This window comes from Hyla sarda, chromosome 4 (genome assembly GCF_029499605.1).
Source record: "Hyla sarda isolate aHylSar1 chromosome 4, aHylSar1.hap1, whole genome shotgun sequence".
NCBI classification, from domain to species: Eukaryota; Metazoa; Chordata; class Amphibia; order Anura; family Hylidae; genus Hyla; species Hyla sarda.
In genome coordinates, this window is record NC_079192.1 from 184,270,636 (window position 1) to 184,282,729 (window position 12,094).

The 12,094-nt window shown below is 42.1% G+C and overlaps 1 protein-coding gene across 4 annotated transcripts in view; it reads left to right on the forward strand.

Annotated features, from left to right (window-relative positions):
• The window catches only part of DENND6B (DENN domain containing 6B), a 107,364-nt gene that overhangs the window by 47,048 nt on the left and 48,222 nt on the right, over positions 1-12,094 (forward strand). For 3 of the 4 annotated variants that reach the window (XM_056573062.1, XM_056573061.1, XM_056573059.1), the window contains 7 exons: positions 640-699; positions 1,439-1,480; positions 2,161-2,216; positions 2,365-2,487; positions 5,309-5,404; positions 5,516-5,610; positions 10,552-10,617. In XM_056573062.1, coding sequence (XP_056429037.1) covers positions 640-699; positions 1,439-1,480; positions 2,161-2,216; positions 2,365-2,487; positions 5,309-5,404; positions 5,516-5,610; positions 10,552-10,617 — 538 coding nt within the window. The remainder of the gene's footprint in view (positions 1-639; positions 700-1,438; positions 1,481-2,160; positions 2,217-2,364; positions 2,488-5,308; positions 5,405-5,515; positions 5,611-10,551; positions 10,618-12,094) is intronic. The other variant, XM_056573060.1, reaches the window with a different exon arrangement.

Genomic DNA, 12,094 nt, shown 5'->3' on the forward strand with positions numbered 1-12,094 from the left:
GCCCGCAAGCCATGCCTCTTTTATTATTGCCCCTTTTCGCTTGATACACTTACATAATAGTTCCTTCAACCACAATCTCTTCATCACAACTTAGCCTCACCTTACCCAACAAGCTCTGCATCTCTGAGTGAATGTATCGGTCTCTCTTTCAAGCCACACCCCCTCCCACAAGCCACACTTCCCCACAAGGCCAAACCCCCTTCTATTTCGGCCTACAACCTTTCCACCTGAGGATGGTATATGGCTTCAGAATATGAGAACAGGATATAAGGTCGTGATATGAGGACAAGAGCGTCATTGATGCTTTTACTTCTCCCACAATGTTTAGGTAAGATGACCAGGCAACGCTGAGTACTCTGCTAGTACATATATAAAATAGACCAGATCCAAACTATGTAGCTCTTGGCTCTACACTGTTTTTGCAATTCTGCAGAATAGCCCATTTGGCTCTATTAGCAATCCTGGCCATATCTCCAAATCTGGCCATGACAACCAGGCTGGATGGGGTTGGGGAAGGCTTCATTTTCAAGATATGTGCAAGTCCCAGAAGTAGAACACACTATTGATATGCCATTAATGTTTGTGATGGGAATACCCCTTTGAAGTACATTCATATGTCTTTTTCTGTATTGTTTTAAGGTCAAAATTCCAAACCAGACTGATCTGATAGAAACTAATGTCATTACTGATCACCCCAAGGTGAGTAATACATAAGTTATGTAAGTTGAGAAATGAAGACTAAATATTTAATGTTTTTTCAGGTACATGTGGTAATCAGTACCAGTGTTTGTGTTCATCTTCAGTATCTGTAAGGATGCCCATAAACATATCTGTTTCTGCAAACACTGACTGTGAATTTCTGCCATTTTTGTATTGCAATAAGCACAGGTAAAGCATGTGACAGGGAATTTATTGTTCCACATGTATATTCTGTTGTCCTTACAACAGATAAGGATTGTTTATGGCAGGAGAATATGCACATGATGTATAATAAATTTAAATCTGAACCGATTGTCTAATGTGTGCGGTGATTACTTAAATTGTTTATGGATATGTTAGCTTCTAAGTATGCTTATGGCTGGAGTCAAGTTGCACAAAAAAATCACATTTCATAAATCTTGCTTGAATGCTAAGATATACTTAAACAAACTTGCAACAATTTGGCGTCTGAATTTGATCGTAAAGCATTCAGAAATTGCCCTCATAGTGTTTATTTGCTTCACCTGTACTTGGCCTAAAATCGTGTAGTATCCAGCCTCACACAAAAACGGATACATGTATGGGCACCTGTACATAGATCTCACTGACAGGATCCTTTTTAGGTATGGTAATGTCAGGAAAATGTTGAGTGAAATGAATGAATTGTATATTCACATACATTCCACACAAGATAGTTTGTATGTTTTAATTGGTAGCCGATACTATATATCTTTTATAGGGTGAGCTCACCAGGGCAACAAATGAAAGTGTTCTACAGATGGTAACAGCATTTTTGCACAACAATACCTTTTTAAGGCACTTGGTTATTTTTACATAATGCACATGTGGCCATGACACATCCTGTGATCACCATCATCCATCTTCTATGCTGCATGCCTAAACTACACATGATAATTACGTTCATATACATTAGTAGGAAAGAATCCTTCTATACTTTGTGGGTTTTTACATGTTCGGTCAGAAAACTTGCAGAAAAATAGATTTGGGGGATTTATACTTACTTCATACTCTGTTCTTAATGAAAAACTGGTGAAGTAAGATATGTCAAATCATTTAGAGATGCGTGCTGCAGAATAAAAAAAAAAAAAAGTTTTTGCGCAAAAGAAAATTGACAGGTAGAGCTTAATAAATTCTCCCCCTGATGTGTAGAGCTTATTAAGCTACTTGTTGACTGTGTAATAAAACCACACAATTGCCATTCCACCTAGTGTGTTGGATCATCTACATTTGATATATGCTTTGCTTAGGAACATATATTACAGTTAGTTTTCGCTTAGGAACAGTTCCCTCTTCCACAAAGCTAAATGCTTCCATCATTAAATGAAAATGTTTTTTCCCAAAAAATACTTTAAGGGTTGATTGAAAGTGAAACAAAGCTATGTACGGTATGATGTCTTATTTCAGATAGATTTCTTATGATCATGTCTCTAAATAATACAGGACCGGCTTGACCCCCCATGCCACATCTCCAGCATTCATGAATTGGATCTTTTCAGGTAAAATATGCTGTTAATAACTATGTAAGAAAAATAAAATGTTTACACCTTAACCTTATGCATCCCTTATTATGTGTGCAAATGAATGGCTGTTATATTCTATATTACTCCCAATATGTAAATTCCTTTTTTTTCTGTATTTACCTAGGTCCCTGCAGTCTGTTCTGATGAACCTCCAGTTGCTGTGGGAGCTGGTTTTGCTAGGAGAGCCACTTGTTGTTATGGCGCCTTCACCCACCATTTCATCTGAGATTGTGCTAGCATTGACTGGGTAATAAATTCCTTGTTTTATTTTATGTGACTAACAATAGCTCCAATGTTACAGCTCAATGCAAAAAGCCCTATTACAGGAACATTGTCCACCCTGATAGATTGAATGAGTTAATTGGATCATTTCCTGTAAAGGTTCCAGTAATTGGTGTAGAACTATAACCCTTTCTTAGTTATACACTGCTCAAAAAAATAAAGGGAACACTAAGATAACACATCCTTTATCTGAATGAATGAACTAATAGTATGAAATACTTTCGTCTTTACATAGTTGAATGTGCTGACAACAAAATCACACAAAAATGATCAATGGAAATCAAACTTATCAACCCATGGAGGTCTGGATATGGAGTCACACTCAAAATCAAAGTGGAAAACCACACTACAGGCTGATCCAACTTTGATGTAATGGGGGAGATTTATCAAAACCTGTGCAAAGGAAAAGTTGTCCAGTTGCCCATAGCAACCATTCAGCTTGCTTCTTTCATTTTTAACAAGGCCTCTGCAAAATGAAAGAAGGGATCTGATTGGTTGCTATGGGCAACTCAGCAACTTTTCCTTTGCACAGGTTTTGATAAATCTCCCCCAATGTCCTTAAAGACAAAATGAGGCTCAGTAGTGTGTGTGGCCTCCACGTGACCATATGACCTCCCTACAACGCCTGGGCATGCTCCTGATGAGGAGGCAGATGGTCTCCTGAGGGATGTCTTCCCAGACCTGGACTAAAGCATCCGCCAACTCCTGGACAGTCTGTGGTGCAATGTGGCGTTGGTGGATGGAGCGAGACATGATGTCCCAGATATGCTCAATCGAATTCAGGTCTGGGGAACGGGCGTGCCAGTCCATAGCATCAATGCCTTCCTCTTGCAGGAACTGCTGACACACTCCAGCCACATGAGGTCTAGCATTGTCTTGCTTGCATTTGGAGGAACCCAGGGCCAACTGCACTAGCATATGGTCTCACAAGGGGTCTGAGGATCTCATCTTGGTACCTAATAGCAGTCAGGCTACCTCTGGCAAGCACATGGAGGGCTGTGCGGTCCCCCAAAGAAATGCCACCCCACACCATTACTGACCCACCGACAAACAGATTATGCTAGAGGATGTTGCAGGCAGCAGAACGTTCTCCATGGCGTCTCCGGACTCTGTCACGTCTGTCACATGTGCTCAGTGTGAACCTGCTTTCATCTGTGAAGAGCACAGAGTGCCAGTGGCGTATTTGCCAATCTTGGTGTTCTCTGGCAAATGCGAAACGTGCACGGTGTTGGGCTGTAAGCACAACACTCACCTGTGGATGTCGGGCCCTCATACCACCCTCATGGAGTCTGTTTCTGACCTTTGAGTGGACACATGCACATTAGTGGCCTGCTGGAAGTCATTTTGAAGGGCTCTGGCAATGCTCTTCCTGCTCCTTATTGCACAAAGGCAGAGGTAGCGGTCCTGCTCCTGGGTTGTTGCCCTGATATGAATTTAATCAGATAGCCTGGTAAGTATCCTACTCCTGTCCAGATTTGGTATAGTATTTGATTGGATCACATGCATGCACTTTAAGTAAATCACACAGACACATACATGGTCAGTGGTAAAATACTTATAGCTTTTATTAGGCTGTCCACTTGGTTATATAACCTCTGTATTTAGCATAAGTTCCCACCCTCACTAGGGGGATAAGTATAGCTGTGGCATACCGTATAAGGTATGCTTTTCCTGAAATGTTTGGCTGGCTATGAAGTCTTTGTCCAGGAACTCTACTCGATGGGAGGGGGTGAGCAGAGCAGATGGGAGGGGGTGAGCAAGGAGCAGAGTTGTTTGAGGAGAATGGAGGCCCTGTCCTAAAATGGCCATTTTATGTATACACATACGTAAAATATATATATATATACACACACATATATATATATATATATATATATATATATATATACATATACATCCATTACAGCCCTCCTACGGCCTCCTCCACGTCTCCTGATGTACTGGCCTGTCTCCTGGTAGCGCCTCCATGCTATGGACACTACCCTGACAGACACAGCAAACCTTCTTGCCGCATTGATCATCCTGGATGAGCTGCACTACCTTAGCCACTTGTGTGGGTTGTAGACTCCGTCTCATGCTACCACTAGAGTGAAAGTACCGCCAACAGGACAGGAAGCATAGGAACTGAGAAATGGTCTGTGGTTACCACCTGCAGAACCACTCCTTTATTGGGGGTGTCTTGGTAATTTCCTATAATTTCCACCTGTTGTCTGTTCCATTTGCACAACAGCATGTGAAATTGATTGTCAATCAGTGTTGCTTCCTGAGTGGACAGTGTGATTTCACAGAAGTGTGATTGACTTGGAGTTACATTGTGTTGTTTAAGTGTTCCCTTTATTTTTTTGAGCAGTGTAATAATCTGCCTGATGATCCACCTCATGCCCTACCTTTTGCATATATGCAGTGGATTTCCATTGCAGTGCATGAAATCCATGGCTAAATACACATCAATATACACACTGAATTCCGCATATAACACATGCAGATTTCATTGCAGATTTTTAGGCCAGCTCCACAATTTTTAGCAGGGTTTGTTCATATACCGTTGGGGTCCCAAATCTTCTAGGGCTCATCGCAAATAGTACTCATTGGTACGGGAACCTAGCATTCAATGTTTGAGGCAAAACTATATTACATAATAAGACATTGTATAAGGTTTATCTCATTCAGGCAACCTAAAAGCATCTGAAATAAAATAAAGTAAAAAACATAATGCTTGCCTTAACACTATTCAACTGATGGGTGTATCTTACCCTGCTGTATCCTGCTTGTTTGCGTATTTACAGATGCATTTCTCCATTAAAGTTTTGCTCCGATTTCCGTCCGTATTTCACTATTCATGACAATGAATTCAAAGAGTACACTACCAAAACACAAGCCCCGTAAGTAAATGTTTATTCTAATTTCTTATTTTTATTCTCATGAAAACAGACACTGATTTAAGTGAGTACTAAAAACAAGTATGGTTTTATTTGTTCTGTTTAACTCTGCAGCCCTAGCTTGTTACTTGGAGTAACCAATCCTTTCTTCATCAAAACTTTGCAGCATTGGCCACACATCCTTCGTGTTGGAGAACCTCGAGTGTCAGGTAAGAAAACAGCAGTGGTGATAGAGCATAGTAAACATCTTTAAAGTGCCATTGTGATAAAAAAAAAAAAACTGAAAAACTTTTGACATGTCATAGAAACATAATAAAGAAGCTCCATAGGTGTAAGGTGTAAGGTTTATGCATCGTTAATAAGACACATACCTATTAAGCGTTTGCTTCTACACAACACCAAGTTTTACTTTCCCTAAAGTAAAAAATTTACCAAAACTTATGGAATTCAAAGATAAGGCTGGGTCCACACTACGTTTTGTCCCATACGGAAGCGCATATGGCAGGAGGGAGCTAAAAGCTTGCGCTCCCGTATGTGACCGTATGCGCTCCCGTATGTCATTCATTTCAATGAGCCGACCGGAGTGAAACGTCCGGTCGGCTCATTTTTGCGCCGTATGCGCTTTTACAACCGGACCTAAAACCGTGGTCGACCACGGTTTTAGGTCCGGTTGTAAAAGCGCATACGGCGCAAAAATGAGCCGACCGGACCGAACGTTTCACTCCGGTCGGCTCATTGAAATGAATGACATACGGGAGCGCATACGGTCACATACGGGAGCGCGAGCTTTTAGCTCCCTCCTGCCGTATGCGCTCCCGTATGGGACAAAACGTAGTGTGAACCCAGCCTCATTCTGGTGAGAGGAATAGCTACTAATTGTGTAAAAGTTGTAGTCATATAAGTATCCAAAATAACCTGTGTTGAAAAACTACACATTGGTTAAAATTATGGTGGGCCTCCTATCTTTCATGTACTGTACTTAATATAATGTAACTGGCCACCTTTTGATAAAGCCACAGCGCGTGGCAGAACACTTTGAGGGGGACTTTGTCATAGTTTTTTTGTAACTGTGAGTCTAGCCCCTGAAAGTTAGTCAGACGTACACTACATTCTGAAACATTGACAGCATATTACTGTGCTGGTGATGTGGCCAGTTAGCACAATACTTGTTTTATTCAATACATGAGGTATAGGAGGTGTGTGTAGTTTTTTTTATTTTTTTAAATAAAGATTATTTTGTTATTTTGGATACTTTATAGTTTATAGATTAGTGAATAGGAAACAGTGGAATTTAGTGACCTCCATTGGTGGTTTTTGGTACTACAATCTGGTGCCTTATGGAACACCCTCTGCCATATATGATGAACTACGTATTAAAAATGGCACATGGATATCAAGTCCCACCTATTTCAGATGGTAGAGAGTGATGTAGATCACTACCAGTGTTTATGGAATTTCTCCCAGGTCCAAACATATTGGGCAAAAACACACACGTTCTTTATGCCATAAAACTCTTTATGGTTTGGGCCCTTTTTGACATTTTCCAGAAACTATATAGGGGATATTTATCAAAACATGTGCAGAGGAAAAGTTTCTGAATTGCCCATAGCAACCAATCAGATCACTTCTTTCATTTTTCAGAGGCCTTTTCAAAGGAAAGAAGGAATCTGATTGGTTGCTATGGGCAACTCAGCAACTTTTCCTTTGGACAGGTTTTGATGAATCTCCCCCTATATGCTTATCCCTCAGAAACACAGACGACTTAACTATTGCATGTCTGCAGCTGCTTTCAAGACCATTTTGCAATCTTAGCTGGCATCCAGAAGATCCACTTTATGCATTATATTACTTGTTATATAATATATATTACTTGTAAAAATTAACTTTTTTTTCACTTAAAGTGGATTGGGCACATGCAATCCCCCAAAAAAGAAACTAATATGAAGAATTCTACCAAAGCTCAACACCAGTTATAACGCAAGAGAATTCAAGATTGTTTTTAGAAACCACATGGTTTCTTAAACAAAACTTACTGGCTACCGACCTCCTATGATTTTACATAACTGCAATGGCTGTGGTAAGGTGGATCCACTGATCTGTGGGGATGATGGTGTGGGCCGTACTAGGGAGCGGAGTCTAAGGTGCCGCTGGTTTTCACCAGAGCCCGCCGCAAAGCGGGATGGACTTGCTGCAGCAGGCGGAACCCAGATGGCTACCCCTGGTACGACAAAGGAAGTTATAGGCACAGACAAAAGCGGAAAAGAAGCAAGGTCTGGTCATGTAGCAAGAAGGCAGTTGGCACAGGAGCAAGGTCAGAATATCCAGCAGGGTATTGCAGAGGTCAAGGGGAAGTGAGAATTACTTATAGAGTCAGTGCCCAAATATTGGTGCACTGGCCCTTTAAATCTCAGAGAGTTGGCACGCACGCGCCCTAGGAAGCGGGGACGCGCATGCCGGCAGTGAGAGAGCACAGTGGAGCCAGGAAAGCAGCGGGGAGCGTGTCCGCCGGCCGGGAAGCTGCAGGCAGAGCCCGGTAAGGAGACAGCAGTGCCGCCCGTGCCAGAGACAGCACAGGGCAGCAAGGTAAAAGTGCGCCTGTGAGCCACTTGTAACAGTACCCCGCCCCCTTAGGTCTCCCCCTCTTTTTGGGCCGCAGGAACTGATGAATCGGACCTTGGTCCAGTATGTTCTCCTCAGGTTCCCAAGATCTTTCTTCAGGCCCGAACCCCTTCCAATCCACCAAAAAGAAGCATTTTCCTCTGAAGATCTTGGTGGACAATATCTCCTTAACTTCAAAGATGCTAGAGGAACCAGAGACAGGAGTGGAAGAGACATCCCCATGAGAAAAACGATTAAGAATAACTGGTTTGAGGAGAGAAACATGAAAAGAGTTCTGAATGCGTAGAGAAGGAGGCAGATGGAGTTTGTAAGACACAGGAATAATGCGTTGCATGAATTTGAAAGGACCCAATTTGTAGCTGGGAATCTTAAAACTAATATACTTGGCAGACAACCGGGATAGACAAAGGAAGTAAAAGTTCCGCAGGCTTGAGCCGAGGAGTCTTGTCGTGGGCACAGGTCGTACAGGAACGTACAAAATCAGTGACATCACGCTCCAGATTCAGCCACCAGTAATGTCGGGTTATCAATTGAATGGACTTCCGTACTCCAGCATGACCGGCTAGTAAAGAAGAATGGCCCCAAAACAACACGTCTCAGACGAGGAGGCACAAAAGACTTCCCTGAAGGAACTTGCAGAAGAACAACAGGCACCACTGTAATCATTCACGCAGGAGGAACAATATGCCTGGGAGAAGAGTCCAGACCTTTAACATCAGAAGCTCTAGAGAGAGCATCAGCTCTAAGATTCTTGTCTACAGGTTGAAAATGAATAAAAAAGTTAAACCGGGAAAAGAAAAGAGACCATCTAGCCTGCCGGGGGTTGAGACACTGTGCAGACTGAAGATATAAAAGATTTTTATGGTCCGTGTAGATACTGACAGGATGAGTAGAACCTTGCAATAAGTGACGCCACTCGTCTAAGGCAAGCTTAATGGCCACGAGTTCCCGGTCTCCAATAGACTAGTTCCTCTCAGCAGGCGAGAACATCAAGTCACCATCTTACCCCTAGAGAACTTTTTAGTTAAGATGGCGCCGGCTCCTAGTGAGAGGCATCTACTTATAGATAGAACGGCTTTTCTTGGTCGGGTCTAGACAGAATAGGTGCAGAAGCAAAGTCAGACTTCAATTGGGTAAAATAATCTTTTGCTTCTGTGGTCCAAGACTTGAAATTACTGTTTTTCTTGGTGAGAGCCACAATAGGAGCAATCAAGGAGGAGAAATGTGGAATGAATTGTCTATAATAATTGGCGAATCTAAGAAAACGTATGGCCCGAAAGGCCAGAAGGACATGGCCAATTGAGTACCAATGACAACTTGACTGGATCCATATGGAGGCCTTGGCTTGAGACCTTGTAACCCAGGAAGGAAGACTCGTCTTTTCAAAGAGACATTTCTCAAGTTTGGCATAAAGATGATTATTCCACAGGTGACGTAAGACCTGGCGCACATGAGTGCGATGCACCTCTAAGTTGGGAGAGATCCAGATGTCATCAAGATAAACCACGGCACACGTGTAAAGAAGATCCCGGAAGATGTAATTTACAAATTCCTGGAAGACCGCCAGGTGTCCAGGAGTCCAAAGGGCATCACTAAGTACTTAAACTGTCCATCACGTCTATTAAAAGCAGTCTTCCACTCGTCTCCCTCTCCAATCCTGATTAAATTATATGCTCATCTCAGGTCCAATTTGGTGAAGACATTGGCGCCCTGCAGACGGCCGAAGAGCTCAGGAATGAGAGGTAAACGATACCGAGACCACGGTAGTCAATGCAAGGGCGAAGAGAGATGTCCTTCTTCTCCACGAAAAAGAATCCAGCCCAGGCAGGATTTCTGGATAAAACCTCTCTGGAGGTTCTCCTTAATATACAGAGACATAGCTTGGGTTTCTGGCACAGAGAGAGGGTAGATTTTTCCCCGGGGAGAAGTAGTGCCAGTTAGAAGCTCAAAAGGACAATCATAGGGTCTATGTGGAGGAAGACTTTCGGCCTGTTTCTTGCAAAACACATCAGAAAAGTCCTGATAAGGAGAGGGCAGACCCGGCAGAGAAGAAGGTGAAGTAAGAGAGAGCTTCAATTGTGTTTCTGACAGCTTTGACCCCTGCGACAAATTTCTCCTGTGTGCCAATTGAGAACGGTGCATGAAGTTGCAACCAAAGTAAACCCAAGAGAATTGCTGAAGTACAGCAAGGAAGCACATAGAACATGATCTTCTCCTTGTGTAAAACCCCCACATGCATGGTCAGAGCATCCGTGCGGTATTGTACCGCAAAGCTCAGCCGTCGCGCCCCCTCCCATAGACTTGCATTGAGGGGACGTGACCGTGATGTCACTGGCGGGGCGCGGCTGTGACGTCACATGCCTCCGGCGGGACCCCTGCGATTAGACATCTTATCCCCTGTCCTTTGGATAGGGGATAAGATGTCTAGGGGCGGAGTACCCCTTTAAGCAGTAATGTTTGAGCAACATGTCAAAAGTCATTCTAAATGACAGTGACATTTTAAATACAGTGTGAATTGTTTTTACCTGCAGGTGAGTTGCCAAAACAAGTGAAGTTAAAGAAGATAACAAAGTTAAAGACACTGGACACAAAAATGGGTAAGATTGAATCCTTCAGACTACTTATTTATGTGTAATTTGTTTTTATTTATATAATTTTAGCAGAACAGTACAACAGTGCTAGCAAAAAAAAAATATATGTAACAACAATGAAACACATATGCATAACTGTACATTAGAAGTGATGTCTATTTTACATTATAAGAAAGTCATACAAGTATAAAAGTAGAACACGAAGAGGAATAAATGCAAAGATGAGCATATGAGCCCAAAGGAACAGCAAAGGATGCCAAAGTGCTAGGAGAAATTAGAAACTACAAACCATATACAATGTGGTCCTTCTATGGTGGTCCTTCTACTATGTGGCTGATGAAGTTCCCCATACTAATTATTTAACCAGCCTGATCAGGGGATCACAGTAAATTGCGCAATGAACCAAATTGTACAAAATTTCTGTAAATAAGCATTTGGTTAAGGTGAACCACACTCCTCTCTAAAAATTGTATCAGTTATAAGTAACCAGAGGGCTGTGTGTAGAGGTGCACCTAACCATGAATAGGTAAACATTACTGAGCTTTGCTTCTTGTGCTAAAGATATAAATCACATGTTATTTCTCCCAACACAGTTTTTCAACTTTGTTTTTCTGGAGGTTTTAACAGTTAGAACTGTATATATATATATCTATCTATGATGATAAGTAACACTAGCGCTACGGGTGGAATGTGACTATGTGCCCGCTTCTGCTGATCCTATATGTGCGTGTCCCTGTATCCCACACAATGGGGTAAAATATGGAATAAATAAATAAAATAGGTAGCGCTGCAAGGGACTTGCTAAAAGCTCAATGAGTAATAAATACGTGGTAAAAATGAATGAATAAATATGCTGATAAATATTGTATAGTTAAAGTGCTAGCATGCATAGTACACAATGATATATCGTTAGTGTAGCTGTGCTTATATGTCTATACAGTTGTGGTTATGCTTGCGTTTTTTTCATAATAGCGTTATTGACTCTAGTAGTACCTGATTCGTGTAGTTCCTCAGGAGTCCTGAGGGATGAATCCGGTATGGTTGATGAAGTGCAGGGGTGACAGGAGACTGCCCGGCCGGTGGCGTCTCTACCGTTCGAACCCCGACAAGAAGTCCGCCCGTGTGTGCCTGGCGGTCTAGAGTGATGTCACTACAGGTACCTGTGCCGTCCAAAAGTCCTTCCGACACCTTTCGAAAGCATAAATGGCTTCCTTTCTCTGGGATGGGGAGTCTTGGATTCTGGCACCCTTTTATGTCCTTCCGTCGGGATTCTAGTTGTTAACCCTTGCACTGCTGGTATTATTTCTCTTCTCGGGAACTTTTGGTTAATTTTTTCTAATTCTTTCTCTAATTTTTCCTTTCTCATTAGATGCCCGTATTAGTTTGGTTATATATGAGTTTGTTTGTGTTGTTATAAACTGAGTTTTTCTTTTATAAAAATCAAAATACTTCCAGTTCTGCATTCAAACCACGGGGGATTAGC